Genomic DNA, 18,232 nt, shown 5'->3' on the forward strand with positions numbered 1-18,232 from the left:
TTTTTTTTTTTTTTGAGTCCATTTTGGCTTCTAATAATCACAACTTTCTCTTAAATTTCAAGTCTCAGGCAAATACATCTGGTCCTCTTTCTCTAGTCTGAAATGAACATTGTACTCTTTGGCTGAGAAACCTGGGACAAACTTAGAATTAAGTTGTTACCTTGTGCTTTAGATATTAATGCTATCCCTTCCTCCTCCTCCTCCTCCTCATTTTCTTCATATACAACTTGAGCTCTCCATGACATATTTCATACTCTTTAGTTCGTTCTAATAGATTCTTGTCATTTTGCCCTGTGTCAGGCTAGTGTCTCATCCCACTGAAGCTGGCTAAATGAGAGACTGATGAAGGCTAAGATGAAACACGTCAAAGATCCCAGGGTGCCAGGCTGTATATGAGCCAGCGGAAGAAACTGAATTTTGCCAAGAAGAGCCTATTTCCAAATAAGGTCATATTCTGACTTACTGGGAGGTAGGACTTCAACTTATCTTTTTGGAGGGACACAATTCAACCAATAGCACACTCTAAGAGAGAAGCCAGGTTCAGAGGTTAGGGTAACCTCTTTGAGGAGCTAGGCTGAAAACTAAAGGATACATCTGCGTGAAGCGTCTGAAGAGTCTTCTTGGCTTTGAGAATGGTGAGTAAAAAATTGCTGGTCAGAAAAAGGCCTTGGCTGTTGCCTCAGTGAACAGAAATATGGCCACTTTGGCTAGACCACAGAGAGCCAAGGAAGGAGAAAGGGGAGATGATGTGGGGGGGCAGGCTGGAGATAGGCCAGCAGGGCGTTGTACCTAAAGATACAAAGTTTGGAATTTATGTCCAGTGATGGGAAGCTATTGAAAAACATAAATCTGACTTATATTTTTATTTTATTATTTATTTATTTAAAGATTTTATTTATTATTTATTTGACAGACAGAGACACAGCAAGAGAGGGAACACAAGCAGGGGGAGTGGGAGAGGGAGAAGCAGGCTTCCCTCTGAGCAGGGAACCCGATGCGGGGCTTGATCCCAGAACCCTGGGATCATGACCTGAGCCGAAGGCAGACGCTTAACGACTGAGCCACCCAGGTGCCCCTGTATTTTTATTTTTTTAAGTTTATTTTTTTATTTATTTAAGTAATCTCTATACCCAACGTGGGGCTCAAACTCATGACCCTGAGATCAAGAGTTGTATTCTCTTCTGATGGGGCCATCCAGGTGCCCCTGAGTTATACTTTTATTTATTTTTAAATTTTTTTTTATTTGTAAAGATTTTGTTTATTTGAGAAACACAGAGAGAGAGCACAAGGAAGGGGAGGGGCAGAGGAAGAGGGAGAAGCAGGCTCTCCTATGAGCAGGGAGCCTGACGCGGGGCTCGATCCCAGGACCCCGAGATCATGAACTGAGTTGAAGGCAGACGTTTAACAGAATGAGCCACCGAGGCACTCCAATACTTTTAAAGATTATTTTGGGGACACCTGGGTGGCTCAGTCGATTAAGCGTCTTGATTTCGGCTCAGATCATGATCTCAGGGCCATGAGATCAAGTCCTGTGTTGGGCTCCATGCTGAGCGTGGAGCCTGCTTGGGATTCTCTGTCTCCCTCTGCCCCCCCCCTCAAAAAATAAAATAAAATAAAAATTTATAAAGCTAATTTGGACTGCCATTTGGAGAGTAGACTTGTGGCCGAGCAAGAGGGGAAGCAGGGAGGTCCCCTGTGCATAGGATGGCATTCTAGATTCTCCGTGAGATGCAAAGAAATGAGAGATACACACTTAACTTCAAGGACAGAGCAATGTGCTTGGGGAAAACAATGCAGTTACACATAAACAGATATTAAATGACTTAAGGTATTACAATCTGTGTTTTAGATGAATGATGTTCACTCTCAGCATGCATTATTGAGTACCTATTTGGTGTTAGGCATTATGTTGATATGGGAAGCAAAGGAAGGCTACATACAATAAGTGTATAAAGAGGTTAGAATTGATTGGGTGAGAGAGATATGAGCTAAATGATAGAAATGGTTATAGGATCTGGTGGGGGACACGACTGAGGAAGTAGTCAATTCTGTTTAATAATGGTCAAGAAAGGATTAAGGAGGGAGACACTTTCTCCCACTCTTACACAAGCACCCATATTTATCTGGCAAATAAGTTGGAGGACACTTGGGTTCAAAAAGGGAGAGGAACTGGGGGAAACCACATACTAGGCAAAAGGAGAGGAGTGGACAAAGGTTAACATGTATGGAGAAGCAAGGCACGTTTGGGGACTTTAAAATTTATATGAGCCCACAGCTAGAGTTTGGAAGAAAACTAGATGGGGTTAAGATTTTTAGTTTTATTTTGTATCACTTTCTAGGATGTCTTTTTTTCTGGGACATCCTAGTGGGAAAAGTTCTACTGTACGAGTTGGGGAGGCAAAGTCTCATCTTCCATTGTGAAAGTTCTCTCTGAACCCTGACAGCTGGAGTTGGGGTGAGATGCTTTGGGGGGACAGTGTCATCTAGTGTCCAGTGGTGGTGGAGCTGTGATAGAGCTAGTGGTGGAACCAGTGGCAGTGCCCAATGTCCTTGATGGTTGTAGTCTCTCACTGACTTGTCCTTGTGGGAAGACTCTGGACATGGCCACACAGCTTTATTTCTGCTGACTTTCACAAGCCTTGTTCTTCAACTTTACTGTTGACTCTGAAAACCACTTGAATTATTTCAGTATCTTCTTTTTCAGCATAATTTAGCCAGAGCTGGTTTCTTAGTTTGCCTAAGAACTCTGAGTGATATAGAGTGGAATAGAATGAGTTAGGCAGGAGTGAGGCGATGAGGAGCCTTGCATGCCTTCTAAAATATAGCCTTTATCCTAAAGGCAGTTGGTAGCCATTGAAGAGCCACTGAAGGACAGCTGGGTTGTTTCCAGTTTGGGGCTGTTATGAATAAAGCCGCTAAAAACATTTGTGTTCAAGTTTTTGTATGAACATGAGTTTTCATTTCTCAGGGATAAATGTCTAACGGTATAATAGTTGCTTCAAACAGTAGTTACCTGTTTAGGTTTTTTTAAATTTTTTATTGTTATGTTAATCACCATATATTACATCATTAGTTTTTGATGTAGTGTTCCATGATTCATTGTTTGTTCATAACACCCAGTGCTCCATGCTTCATTCTTCCTCTCCTGTTATCTTCTTCTTTTTCTTTTTTCTTAAAATATGTTGCGTTATTTGTTTCAGAAGTACAGATCTGTGATTCAACAGTCTTGCACAATTCACAGCGCTCACCGTAGCACTACCTGTTTAGTTTTATGAGAAACTGCCAAACTATTACCCAGAGGGACTGTACCATTTTACATTTCCAGCAGCAATGTATGAGTGATCTAGCTTCTCCATATCCCTACCTTCCTCATTGGGTGTTGTCTTATTTTTTATTTTAGCCATTCTGACAGGTGTGTAGTGATATCTCATTATGGTTTTAATTTGCCTTTTCTGATGGCTAATGATGTTGAACATCTTTTTATGTGCTTATTTTCTATCTGTATTATGTTTTCTTTGGTTAAATGTCTTGTACACATTTTCAAATTGGATTGTTTGTTTTATTATTGTTAAATTTGTAGTGTTCTTTGTATATTCTAGATATTAGTCCTCTGTCAGAGTTGGGATCTGCAAATACTTTATGTATTTTCTCTCAGTCTGTAGCTTATATTTTCCTTCTCAACAGAGTCCTTTGAGAACAAAAATTTTACTTTTGGTAGAGTCCAGTTTACGAATTTTCCTCTTATGGATAGTACTTTGGGTGTTAAGTCTACGAACTTCTTGGTTAGGCCTAGATCCTAAAGATTTTCTCTTATATTTTTTTCTGAAAGTTTTATAGTTGTACATTTTACATTCAAGTTCATGATCCTTTGAGTTAATTTTTGTGTAAGATATAAGCCTAAGGTCAAAGTTCATTTTTTTGTTTTTGGTCTTTGCATGTCCAATTGGTCCAAACCATTTGTTGAAAAAGCTATCTTTCCTCAATTGAATTACTTTTCCATCTTTGGCCAAAATCAGTTGTGCATATTTGCGTGGGTCTCTTTCTGGGTTCTCTATTCTGTTTCACTGATCTGTGTATCTCTTCTTCTAATGATTCCACATAGTCTTACTGTAGCTATGTAATATGTTGAATATCAGGTAGACTGATTTACTCCTTCTTTATTTTTCTTTTCATCAAACCATTTTTAAAAGGATGCAATATGGGGCACCTGGGTGGCTCAGTCAGTTAAACGGCTGCCTTCGGCTCAGGTCATGATCCTAGGGTCCTGGGATTGAGCCCCACGTCTGGCTCCCTGCTCAGCGGGAAGCCTGCTTCTCCCTCTTCCTCTGCCTGACACTCTCCCTACTTGTGATCTCTCTCTATCTCTGTCAAATGAATAAAATCTAAAAATAAATAAATAAATAAATAAATAAAAGGATGCAATATGAGCAGTTTTTATACTCTAGTAAGATCACTCTTACTAGAGGATGGATGGGGAGCATGGGATTGGAAAGAGGAAGATTATTAGAGAGTCAGAAAGAGCCAAAGATGTCTTGAGTCAAGGCAGTATCAGTGGGGTGGAGAGGAAGTCAATAATGAAAGCAGATGTTAAACAGTTTGAATTCCCAGGATTTGTTCATTGATCAGCTAGGGGGAGTAAGGAAAAAAGAGGAGTTTAGGGTGCTTCTTAAGGTGCCAATTTGACATGATTTTGACTGAGGCAGAGAATACATAAAAATGAAAGGTTTTGAGGGAATCATAATGAATGTTATTTTGGATCTGTTGAATTTGAAGTTGAGGTGCCTTTGGGACATTCTATATAGACCATGACTATATAGTTAGATATCTCAACAGATAAGGTTGGGATGGAGGTGGAAGTTTGAGAGTTTGAGAGTTATCAGTAATTGAAGCCATAGATGCAAAGGGCAGGGCCACCCAATAGTATGTATACCCAGCGAAGGGTTCTAGCCAACAAACTGGTTGATATTCACTCTGAGGGATAGGTGGAGGAAGACCAATCAGCAAATTACTGAGAAGAATTATCAAATAAAGGAGAAAATCAAGAAGATAACATTGTAAGAGGCTTAAAAACAATCTTTGTCAGTGAAGAGTGGTCAAATGGAATGAGGATGGGAAAGGAGTGATTTGATTTGACAAATGGCAAGATATTGGTGACATCCAGTGGACCAAGTTCACTGATGTGGCATGAGGTGAAGCCAGATTTCAGTCTATGAGTGGGGAAGGAAGAGAAAAATGGGAAAGAGGAAATATTCACTCTTTCTCTGAGAAATGTGGCTGAAGAAAGAAGAGAGGCAGCATGGTACCTACAGTGGGATAAAGGATTTAGCAATTGTTTTCTATTTTTCTCCTTTTTTCCCTTTCTTTTTTTTTCTTTTGTTCTTTTCTTTTTAATGCTTTAGAGACTTAAGTTTGATTATAGGCTTTGAGGAAGGTACCTAGCAAGAAAGGCAAGAGGAGAGCTAATTGATTGAATCAGATACTACAAAGGAATAATATCAGGAGCACAAGACATGAGATTTAACCAACTTTTTTTTTTTGAATAAGATTAATTTTATTTTATACTTCAAAATAGTTCAGGAGAGAATTTATAAGCCCTAACATTCTTTTTTAAAAAATTTTTTATTGTTATGTTAATCACCATACATTACATCATTAGTATTTGATGTAGTGTTCCATGATTCATTGTTTGTGCATAACACCCAGTGCTCCACGCAGAACGTGCCCTCTTTAATACCCATCACCAGGCTAACCCATCCCCCTACCCCCCTCCCCTCTAGAACCCTCAGTTTGTTTTTCAGAGTCCATCATCTCTCATGGTTCGTCTCCCCCTCCAATTCCCCCCCTTCATTCTTCCCCTCCTGCTATCTTCTTCTTCTTCTTCTTCTTTTTTTTTCTTAACATATATTGCATTATTTGTTGCAGAGGTACAGATCTGTGATTCAACAGTCTTGCACAATTCACAGCGCTCACCATAGCACATACCCTCCCCAATGTTTATCACCCAGCTACCCCATCCCTCCCACCCCACCCCTACTCCAGCAACCCTCAGTTTGTTTCCTGAGATTAAGAATTCCTCATATCAGTGAGGTCATATGATACATGTCTTTCTCTGATTGACTTATTTCACTCAGCATAACACCCTCCAGTTCCATCCACGTCGTTGCAGATTTAACCACCTTTTCTGTCACTGAAAGCCTATCAGTTAGAATTAGTCTTAGGTACACATAATAAAAAGTCAAAATAATTATACCTTACATAGATAGCAGATAATTTGTCTCCCATACTGCAAACAAGTCTGAAGATAGGTACTCTTGAGACCCAAGTTCCTTTTTACCTTTTGCTCTTTACGTTTTTAAGGTCACCTCATGGTCCAAGATGTCTGCTGGAAGTCTAGCCATCTCAACTGAGTTCCAGGGAAGCAGAAAGAGAAAAGAGGAAAGGAAAAAAGAATTGACCTCCCAGCTGAGTCCAGCTCCTTTAAGGCACTGTCCTGAAACCCCACCTAAGGATTTCTGTTTACTTTTTTACTGGCCACTTCTAGGTGTAAGGAGGGCTGAGAAATGTATCCCTAGATTTTGCTTCTATAAAAATAAGGTTCTGGGGCACCTGGGTGGCTCAGTTGGTTAAGCGACTGCCTTCAGCTCAGGTCATGATCCTGGAGTCCCAGAATCGAGTCCCACATCGGGCTCCCTGCTCAGCGAGGAGCCTGCTTCTCCCTCTGACCCTCCCCCCCATCATGTACTCTCTCTCTCTCATTCTCGCTCTCTCAAATAAATAAATAAATCTTAAAAAAAAAAGTAAGGTTCGTTAGTAAGGAAGAAGAAACTGGATATTGGGTAGAGAAGTAGACGTTTCTGTCCCAAAAGGAAAGGACGTACAAGGATTTACAGACTAAGATATGGTTTTTTTTTTTTTTTTTTTGATGCAAGAAAAGGAAATTGAATTGGTTAATGTTGAATAGACTTGTAATTTCTGTGAATGTCTGCAGCAAGGTCATCACTGGAGAAAGAGGATATCCACAGAGACGCTGAGAATGGTGGACAAATTTGCAACAGTGTTATGAGAAAATGAAGGGAACAGCAGCTGACCAGACTAGCATATAAAAGAACGTTGAGCAGTGCTAAGGGCTTAGCAGGAGTTGGAGATCATTAATTGGTCTTGGTATAAAACCGAATAACTGTGGGATTTTCTGTTGCAGTGCTCAGCAAGTAGGATACAGGAGCATGGTTAAATTCATTTCACATTGTGTGCGTGCTGGGTGTGGGGGTTGCATAAGCCAGAAAGACTCAAGGGAGGGAAAGATTATTTTGGCAGAAGTGGACAAAGAAGGCCTAGAGAAGGTGTGGGATTTTTATTCAGACCTCAAAATGCAAGCAGAAGTCTGTCGGGAGGTGAAAGAATATGAAGCAGAGGAATGAGACAGGAGGTGGGATCAGAGGTGGGAATGGAGAAAGCATGTTAGAAGACACAGTAAAGCAATCTGGCTGAGTGGGAGGGCTACAGAAAGGCCCACATGGAAGGAGGGTGTGGAAAGGGCACATCTGACAAGGGTCAGGTGAAGTACAAACTCTCTAGCCTCAAAGTCCAAGTTATATTTTCCAGGCAGTGGGGATCTGATGAAGGTTATTGTGCAGGAGAGTGATTTAAGAAGATGAAAGTGGTGGCAGTCTGCTGCATCCAAGGATGGGAGGGAGATTGGCTGCAGGCAGGAGAACTGGTCTAGGAGGCTGGCAAAGGAATCTGACATTCAGGAAACAGAGGAAAGAGGGTTAGAGGCAAGGGACAGAAAGTCACCCCCACTGTGCTCCCAGTACTTCTCACACTGCAGAATTCTTGTTCTCAAATGTGAGTGACTTGCACAGTGTTTCTGTCACCCCATGAGGCCCTCTCCTTCCTTCCTTCCTTCCTTCCTTCCTTCCTTCCTTCCTTCCTTCCTTCCTTCCTTCCTTCCCCTCCCTCCCTCCTTTCACTTCTTTCTTTCTTTCCTCCCCTCCCCTCCCCTCTCCTCCTTCCCTTTCTCCCTTCTGTGTTCTTTCTTTCTTTTGGGGGGGGGGGGGCGCAAGGTGGGGGAGGGGCAGAGGGAGAAGGAGAGAGACTTTTTTTTTAAATAATTTTATTGGTTTATTTGACAGAGAGAGAGACAGCGAGAGAGGGAATACAAGTGGGGGAGAGGGAGAGGGAGAAGCACGCTTCCCGCTGAGCAGGGAGCCCGATGCGGGGCTTGATCCCAGGACCCTGAGATCATGACCTGAGTTGAAGGCAGATGCTTAACGACTGAGCCACCCAGGTGCCCCAGGAGAGAGACTCTTAAGCAGGCCCCAGGATCAATGAGGAGCCTGACCTGGGGCTTGATCTCACAATCCTGAGATCATGACATGAACTGAAATCAAGAGTCAGACACTTAACCAACTGAGCCCAGGAGCCCCTCTTCCTCCCTCCCTTCCTTCCTCCCTTCCTCCCTCCCCTCCTTCCTTCCTTCCTCAATACTTATGGAGTATTTACTGCTTACATACTGGATGTTGTACAAGGCACTGAAGATTCAGAGAAGGAAATCTAATTCTTGTGGGGAAAGCAAACAAGTAAGAGAACCAAGTGGCATTCAGCAGGTGACCAAGTAGAAGTGTGTGTCAGGTTTTAGGGGTACACAGAGTAGGGGCCTCTACTCTGTTATGGCAGAGAAAGTATCAATTGAACTCAGCCTGGAAAAATCACAAGGAAGTCAGGCGGTAGGGTGGGGGGGGGGGCGGGAGGGCTTCAGGAGCCCTAGTTGCCTGGGGGACCTGCATCTCAGGGTGTGTGTGCTGCAGGGAAGGGCCATGAGGTTAGAGAGGTTAGCAGGGCCTTATGTGTCCTGATAAAGAATTTAGGTTTTATTCCAAACACACTGGATGATCCTGAAGGACTTTACACAGAAGAATGACATTAGCTTCTTTTTAGAGTCATCAAAACTCAGGCTTTGGAGACAGATTGAGACCAGGGTGTTACTCATGGTTCAGCCAGTTGGTGGCTGTGTAAGCTTGGACAATTTACTTAATCTCCTGAAGCCTTGGTTTCTTCTTCTTTTTTAAAGATTTTATTTATTTATTTGACAGAGAGAGACAGCAAGAGCAGGAACACAAGCAGGGGGAGTGGGAGGCGGAGAAGCAGGCTTCCTGCGGAGCAGGGAGCCTGATGCGGGGCTCGAAACCAGAACCCTAGGATCATGACCTGAGCCAAAGGCAGATGCTTAAGGACTGAGCCATCCAGGTGCTCAGTTTCTTCTTCTTCTTCTTTTTTTTTAATTTTTTATTGTTATGTTAATCACCATACATTACATCATTAGTTTTGGATGTAGTGTTCCATGATTCATTGTTTGTGCATAACACCCAGTGCTCCGCGCAGAACGTGCCCTCTTTGGTTTCTTCTTTAAATTGAAAACAAACATAAAACCCTACCTTCCTCATAGGTATTATTGTTTTTATTTTCTGAGAATTAAATGAATACCATTTGTAACATTCTTAGCACAGGGCCTGGTACATAGAAAGCCCTCCAATCCCGATGGCTACTCTTTACCAGCACTCATATCGTTATTACTATCGTAAATATTGCTCTGGGAGTGGTATGCAAGGTGAGTCAGGTAGAGGATAAGCTGGAGGAAGGGAGACTGCTTAGAACGCCTCTGGAATAATCTAGGGAAGAATATTCTATTTTTATTTATTTATTTATTTTTGTCCAGTACCCAGCTGTCATTCAGAAGGAATAAAAAAAGTTTGTGGAATAAATGAAAAGGAAGACTGAGCAGAATGTAATGATTGATTAGCTCAGAGAAACCAGGGGGAGAGTAAAAGATGACTTTAAGTCTTCAAGCTTGGGTGACTGCAGAGTTCTGGTACTGTTGACACAAAGAGACCTTTTCTCTTCCCATCCCATGGCTCAGCTTTCTCAGACCATTGCTCGCCTGACACCTTCGGATGGTCACCAGCTTTTTTCAGTTTCATTTATTAGCTCAGTGACTGTGCTGTGCACATCTGCCAATTTGTCTTTTTCTAGAATGCCTTGTCATGACCATAATGGAGGTATATCTGAATTTAAAAACTTCGAATTTTTGAAGTCTCAAACTCCACTTACAAATCGGGTTTGAATACCCTTCTCTAGCTGCTTCCAAATCTCATTTCATTTTTAGATCCTACAGATGTCTCTGGAAAGACTAGCATTCTATGCCTCTATATGGGGGCATTAATAGAATCCCACACTTTTACAATTAATATTGTGTCTGAAACAAAATATACTTATGGCTTCTCAATATTATATAATTGCCATTTTCTCTTATATGTAGAATTATATTTTTGGTCCCATGTCACAAACAAACAGACAACCCAAAACTGGCTCAGCTTTTGGCTTTTCTTTTACTGCTAAATTGGTGTTTCTAGTCTAACTCTGAAGACAACCGGAAAAACCTGGGAATTTGACAGGAGGTCTTGTTCTAGCCAGGTCATCTGTCCACATGAATGATTTTAGTACCAGGTAAGAGCAGATGGGGCTGAAGCCATGGGCATGGTTCCCTGGGTTCCCCCTCTGCCCTGCCCCACCGTTTTCCTTGAGTTTGATTATTCTGATTACTAAAAATGCCTTTCTGTTTGTCAAAGAACAGGAATTTTGAGGTTGTGCTGAGGCTTGGTTAGCTAGGTCAAGCCTCCAGTAACATATATAGAGATTGTTTTTTTTGGAGTGCAGAATTTTAATAAATGTCTTATGTGAAAACAAGTGACACATCATAAACGAGTTGAGAGTGGTCTCTACTAGTGAAAATGGCGGTGTGTTGATCTGTCCACATTCTCTGCCTGATTGTTCTTGTGATCCAGAGCACACATTTGTGAGTCGGCTGTCGCAAACAAGAGGAAGTAAAGCAAACGCCACTGCCCATCAGGATGGCTGTCTGATCTCAGCGTCATTAGCTCCTGAGGTACTACCAATGAAGTTAGTCAGAATTCCTGTAGACCCACAGCTGCTCACATGCAGCCTTTCTACTCCTTCTCTCTACTGGTCCCCTAATCTCTCTCTGTGTGTATGTATTTCAGAAATAGCACGTGAGAGATGGGAAATTAAATGTCTCTGTGGGAAAGAGCAGTGTTTCAGGTTCTCAGCATTTTAGTCAGCTGCGGTCGTATTTTTCCAGACTGTAAATATATTTTGAAGCTATTAAAAATTGATTCAGTGATGAAAAAAGGTAGGAACTCAATAGTTCTTTCCCAGCTGCCATTTGTCCAGTAACAAATATCTAGACACTTTAATTATCCTTTTAATTTCCCCTAGTGTGGCAGAATAATCCTACTCATCTTCATGAACAGGGAAAAAAATCTGTGTTGGGAACATAGCAAGACAAAAAGCTCCCTGGGCTAGCCTGTTTATCTGGTAGTATGGACTTTGGCAGCGCTTTAAGAGTTTGGCTTCCTGGTGAGGGCGCTGGTCTCTCTTGGGTGTGGGAAGGGAGAGGTAGAGAGGACAGGAATCTCTTTTAAATCACAGAGAAAAGGAAACCAGGAAGTAAGGAGAAATTATTAGTCTGCTCATAGCTCAGGATGTTAAAGGCAATAGGCTCAGCTGGTTGGTTAATCATTAGCAAAAAGGAAAGAGCAGTGGGGGTCAGGACCGGCCAGACCACAGAGACGGACCTGAAGCAGGGAGGGAGCTTCCGGCAGAGGCAAGATGTAATCTTACCTGCAGTTCACCTCTTTCTCTTATTAACTTTACCTCCGCACATAAAGCAAGATGAGTCTTCTGTTCGCAGACGTTTGTCTAAATAAAGCCCTCTTAACTTTATTTTAGCTGTGGGATTCCTAAGCAGACAAGAAGAAAAGGCATCTTCCCCCGAGCAGCCTCCCAGCTCCCACTCAGTTTGGCATTGGGGCAGCAGCTCGGGCCACAGAAAGCAAGCAGGTGAGTGTCCCCAAGCGGGGATCACCGCAGGCAGGTCTGCCGCTTGTTGTGAAACGGGGCTTTGCACCCTCTCGGAAGCCGGGGGAGTTGGTGCTGACTTCCAAGCTGCCTGGTGGAAGAAGAGAAAGTGGATCTGCAGAGACTGAGGGGAGAGGGAGAAGCCCCTCTCCCCTCTTCCCTACCACAGCACCATGGGCAACATTTGTCTGAGGTTCTGGGCGAACTTGGGGCCCTGCCTCCCGTGCTTGTTCCAGGAGGCCGACAAGCCGGCGGTGGTGATTGAGAACCCAGGAGCCCGCTGCTCCCCCGATCCTCCCCAGTCGCAGAGTCAGGAGCCCAGGAGAAGCCACGGCCACTACTTTGTGGCTCTGTTTGATTACCAGGCGCGGACCGCAGAGGACCTGAGCTTCCGCGCGGGCGACAAGCTCCAAGTCCTGGACACTTCCCTCGAGGGCTGGTGGTTGGCCAGGCACTTGGAGAGAAGGGAAGATGCCTCTGGCCAACCGCTACAGGGCTATATTCCTTCAAACTATGTGGCTGAGGACAGGAGCCTGCAGGCAGAGCCGTGAGTAATACAAACCCACACTTTCTCAACTCTCTGAGGGCAGGTAATGAGTTTTCCTTCTTACCTATCCGCAGCCCCCGCATTTCCAAAGAACTGCCCAGAAAGTAGGAGGAAGCCTTGGTAAGAACCTCCTAATTGAAACACACCTCTCCTGCTAAGGGAGAGTGAGACTGGCATGTAATTGTTGTGGAAAGGACTTCTATTACCGTGGGCCCTGGGTGAATCTTCATCCATGTAAACAAATGGTGCATTTAATGCCCTACCTTTTCTTTGGCTGTAAAATAAGTCATGCCTCACTTTAATAATATAATAATGTAAATATATATTAATAAATATATTATTATAATATATATTATTATATATAATATATATTAATTAAATAAATATAATAATAATAATAGAACTGCATTTCATTTGCAGGTATCTCATAGATCTTCCTTAAATCTTTCAAATCTGAAGTCCAGCTCTCTCTCTTTTAAAACTTTGGAGCATCAACCCCCAACCCTAACTCTAATTTTAATCCTTTTTCATTCTGTTAGGCGCACACAGGGCCAACTAACATACAGGGTAACATTTAGAAGATGCTGATTTTTCACTCCTTTTTCCCAGTAAAATCATGACTAGACTTTTTTCTTTGAGTACCAGATAAGGACTTAGGCTACCCAAATTGTGATAGTTTGGAGCTTTTATTATGATTAGAAACTGGCCAGCTACAGATATTTTGTAAGTTTTAACAAGGAAAATATAATGGCAGTATTTCCCCAGAGGAGGTGATAAAGACTACTCCGATATTTGAAAAAAATCCTATGAATTATGATGGACCCACAGAGGAAAATTTTATATACTTATCCACTCATCCATCCATCCATCCATCCGTGCATCCAAGCATCCATCCATCCATCCATGCATCCATCCATCCATCCATGCATCCATCCATCCATCCATCCATGTAAGTGCCAGGCACAGCAGGGGCGTGGTGAGTGGGGGAGGAGGGAGGTTATGCTAGCGGTGGTTGACTATAAAGTAGGTAAAGCACAGTCTTTTCAATGGATACTTGAGGCTTGCTGGGTTGAGAAGCAGGTGGGGACTGTTACTCCCTAACTTTCTTCCTGCCTGGTTCCAGTGAAACCCAAGACTGGGAAAGTCTCTCAGGACTCATTTTATAGAATGGATCCTTAGTAGAGGAACGAGCCACTGGGGATTCACTCATTTTCTCATATGGTTCTCCTTTTTATGAGAGCTGCAGCATCCTTTACTAGCCCAGGGAATAAAATGGCAAGGAATGCCATTGGGGCAGTACTGCTGCTTTCTAAACTCAAATACAAATACAGAAGGAGGTTTTATAATTTTTGAGATTCTTTCCAACACCAGGAACCTATACATGTTAAGAAGGGTCTTATTTTATGCCCAAATAGAAATGAATTGAAATCTAGACTTTTGAGGAATGGAATTGCTCTCAAATGAGAAAATCATCTGTGTAAACATTTGTTTTCTGTGTTAATCTATAGGAAATATCTTATTCATTGAATGCTTACTTATGTGCATTTGTTTTTACTACTGTACGATTTACAGATATGGTATGGTAAGGTATGGTATTATGTATGTTTTATATTCAGCATAACATATGCATACTATACGAATGAATACTAGAATATTTATACTAGAGTCTTGAACTCATAATCTACTAATATTTTTATCATTCTATTTTTTATTCATCATGATAAGTGTACTCTTTAATCTCCACCCCATATTTCCCCTATTCCCCCATCCACATCCCCTCTGGTACTCATCAGTTTGTTCTCTCTAGTTAAGAATCTGTTTGTTGATTTCTCTTTCTCTCTCTCTTTCCCTTTGCTCATGTTTCTTAAATTTCACATATGAGTGAGATCATATGGTATTTGTCTTTCTCTGACTTACTGATTTCCCTTAGTTTTATATTCTCTTGCTCTATCCATGTTGCAAATGGAAAGATCTCATTCTTTTTTACAGGTGTATAATATTCCACTCTCTATCTATCTATCTATCACATCTTTATCCATTCGTCTATAAGTGGACACTTGGGCTGCTTTCATAGTTTAGCTATTGTAAATAATGCTGCAATAAATATAGGGATACCTGTATCCCTTTGAATTAGTGTTTTTATATATTTTTTTGTAAATACGCAATAATATGATCACTGATTATAGGATAGTTTTACTTTTAATTGTTTGAGGAAGCTCCATACTGTTTTCCACAGTGGCTTCACCAGTTTGCATTCCCACCAACAGTGCAAGAGGGTTCCTTTTTCTCCACATTCTCACCAACACTTGTTGTTTCCTGTGTTTTTGGTTTTAGCCATTCTGACAGGTGTGAAGTGATATCTCATTGTAGTTTTGATTTGCATTTCCCTGATGATGAGTGATGTTTAGCATCTTTTCATGTGTCTGTTGGCCGTCTCTATGTCTTCTTTGTAGAAATGTCTGTTCATATCTTCTGCCCATTTTTTAATTGGATTATTTGGTTTTTGGGTATTGAGTTGTATCAGTTCTTTTTTGATCCTAACCCTTTATCAGATATGTCATTTTCAAATATCTTCTCCCATTCAGCAGGTTGCCTTTTAGCTGTATTGATTATTTCCTTCACTGTGCAGAAACTTGTTATTTTGATGTAGTCCCAATAGGTTAGTTTTGCTTTTATTTCCCTTGCTTCGGGAGACATAGCTAGAAAAATGTTGCTAGGGCCAATGTCAAAGAGATTACTGCCTGTACTCTCTTGTAGGATTTTTATGGTTTCAGGTCTCATGTTTAGGTCTCTAATCCATTTTGAGTTTATTTTTGTGTATGGTGAAAGAAAGTGGTCCAGTTTCATTCTTTTGCATGTAGCTGTCCAGTTTTCCCAACACCGTTTGTTGAAGAGACTGTCTTTTTCCCATTGTATATTCATTCCTCCTTTGTTGAAGATTAACTGACCATATAAATGTGGATTTATTTTGGCTTTTCTGTTCTATTCCATTGATTTGTGTGTCTGTTTTTTATAATCAATACCATACTGTTTTAATTACTACCGCTTTGTAATAGAGTTTGAAATCTGGAATTGTGATACCTCTAGTTTTGTTTTTCTTTTTAAAGATTCCTTTGGCTATTTGAGGTCTTTTTTGGTTCCATACAAATTTTAGGATTCCTTGTTCTAGCTCTGTGAAAAATGCTGTTGGTATTTTGATACAGATTGCATTGAATTTATAGATTGCTCTGGGTAGTATAGACATTTTAACAATATTTGTTCTTCTAACTCATGAGCATGGAATGTCTTTCCATTTCTTTATGTCATCTTGAATTTCTTACATCAGTGTTTTATAGTTTTATATTTGCAGATGACATAATACTATATATAGAAAGCCCTAAAGACTCTACCAAAAAAACAAAAACAAAAACAAAAAAAGTACTAGAACTGATAATTCAGCAAGTCTCAGGATATAAAATTAATGTACAGAAATCTGTTGAATTCCTATATGCTGGTAATGAAGCAGCAGAAAGTGAAATTAAGAAAACAATCCCATTTACAATTGTACCAAAAACAATAAAATATCTAGGAATAAACTTAACCAAAGAGGTGAAAGATCTGTACTCTAAAAACCTTTTAATCTACTAATTTTAAATGTATTTAATGTATATAATTGCTTAGGACCTCTGTTTGCTCATCTATAGGGTCCCTGGGGTCATGTAGATCTCTGGGTTCCCTGATGGTCTGGGAACATGAGCTCTTAATGTTTCATATGTAGTGGTTTAGCTACATTCATACTTGACAAAACAGCAAATGCTGAAGAAAACAAGTAAACTGAAATAAGACCATTCAAAAGTGATAATAGTCTGGGTAACAGGTGCAAGCACAGTGTCCTTTGCTTATTTAGATTATATTTGCCTACCAAACACAAAATAAGATGACTAAAATATTGTGGCTATTTTTTTATTCTCATGGGCTATCTGTAACCAAGAATACTTTTTCTTTTCTGCACGTAACTCCTGACATTTTTCCTCCTGGAAATGGTTCTCAGCAGTATTCCGGTGTGTCACTACTGACCTATAGTGGGCTCCCCTTGGGATCTTCACATCCACTGGAATAAAAACTTGATGCCCAGAAGATGTTGCCACTGTGTCTCTTGGTCAACGTGGACCATTTCTTTTCATTTAAGTGTACACCATGGCCTTCATCTATGAACAGAGGTTATTAATGAGAGTTCGTGCCACCAAATAGCTAAATTCCTTCAATACTTTCAGTGTAGGTAGCTGCAGCCTCTAGAATTCCAGTCCATTTCAAGTGGTAGTGATTTAACTTAACAGTTAAGCAGTTAACAGTCTTCTGAGTGAGGGTGTCCAAGTGGCCCACACAGTGCCTTACTACCCGCGGAATTACACAAAGATGTTTTTTAATATCTTTCTTCATTGAGTGTTTGAAAATTACACTTCATTTTTTTCCTTTCAAATACTGTGGAAGTTAATGTAGTTTATTTTACAATGAGCTCAGTATATAGCATTAAGTAAAGATTATTGTTTATATTTGCCTGTGTGAGATGGGAGGCAATGGGAAACCAATGAAAACTGAGTTACCAAAATCCTAAGTAGACTAGTTTATTGCATGCATATTAGTATTTATCTGTTTGTGTCTTTATTCTTGTCTTGCTGAAATAAGAAAACAATGCAAATACTTACGGAGTTACCAGTGTCAGGGCAAATCAGTTGAAGGTTTTAGCTTTTTTTTGTTTTTTTAATACTAAGAAATGGAGATGTTAAAAAAAGAACTATGCTATTGTTAAAAGATAAACCAATTTAATACTTGATTGTTATTCCACTTTGAAATACCTTTTCTGAATATCTCACATTAAGCGATATAATAAAGCCATTCTTAATGACTTATTTTGTCTCTAGGAAAAATTATTATATTTACCTTAACTTCAATTTGAACTCCTAGGTCCTTTCATAGATGAGTGCTATTCTTCAACATCTTCAACATGGAATTTCTCAAAAGCCTTGCTCTTAGAGTCTGATTACTCAGAACTCTGCATTTTTTTCTTTTTTTAAAATTTATTATTTTTATTTAAATTCAATTAACATATAATGTATTATTGGTTTCAGAGGTAGAAGTCAGTGATTCATCAGTCTCATATAATACCCAGTGCTTATTACATCACGTGCCCTCCTTCATGTCCATCACCTAGTTACCCCATCCTCCCAACCCTCTGCCTTCCAGCAACGCTCAGTTTGTTTCCTATAATTAAGAGTCTCTTATGGTTTGTCTCCCTCTCTGATTTTGTCTTGTTTTATATTTTCCCTCTCTTCCCCTATGATCCTGTTTGTTTCTTAAATTCCACATATCAGGGAGATCATATGATAATTGTCTTTCTCTGATTGACTTATTTCGCTTAGCATAACACCCTCTAGTTCCATCCACATTGTTGCAAATGGCAGGATTTCATTTTTTGATGGCTGAGTAGTATTCCATCCATTTACATTTTTTTATTCACAGTGTTTTTAGAAATAAAGTTCACCCAGAAAATAATGGTATGGAAATTACATATAAATCTTGGAGCCAAGAACAATGGCTTTAAATTCCATGTTTTTACTGTAAAAAAAAATTTAATGCAATATAGTGATGGAAAGCAAAATGGTCAGCAATTGTACAATTTACACATAGCAAATCATTTATCCACAAAGGGTTTAAAAACTTCTTTGCCTAATTGTCTAAGTGTGCTTTAGGTGGTGCTCACACACTTTACAC

The 18,232-nt window shown here is 40.4% G+C and overlaps 1 protein-coding gene across 1 annotated transcript in view; it reads left to right on the top strand.

The window, feature by feature from the left end:
* The first annotated feature begins 10,926 nt into the window (after positions 1-10,926).
* FRK (fyn related Src family tyrosine kinase) overlaps positions 10,927-18,232 on the top strand; it is a 99,991-nt gene continuing 92,685 nt past the window's right edge. Inside the window, exons 1-2 of the mRNA XM_027604175.2 lie at positions 10,927-10,942; positions 11,806-12,481. Coding sequence (XP_027459976.1) covers positions 12,108-12,481 — 374 coding nt within the window. The 5' untranslated portion in view covers positions 10,927-10,942; positions 11,806-12,107. The remainder of the gene's footprint in view (positions 10,943-11,805; positions 12,482-18,232) is intronic.

The sequence above is a fragment of the Zalophus californianus genome, chromosome 7, assembly GCF_009762305.2.
Source record: "Zalophus californianus isolate mZalCal1 chromosome 7, mZalCal1.pri.v2, whole genome shotgun sequence".
Classification (NCBI taxonomy): Eukaryota; Metazoa; Chordata; class Mammalia; order Carnivora; family Otariidae; genus Zalophus; species Zalophus californianus.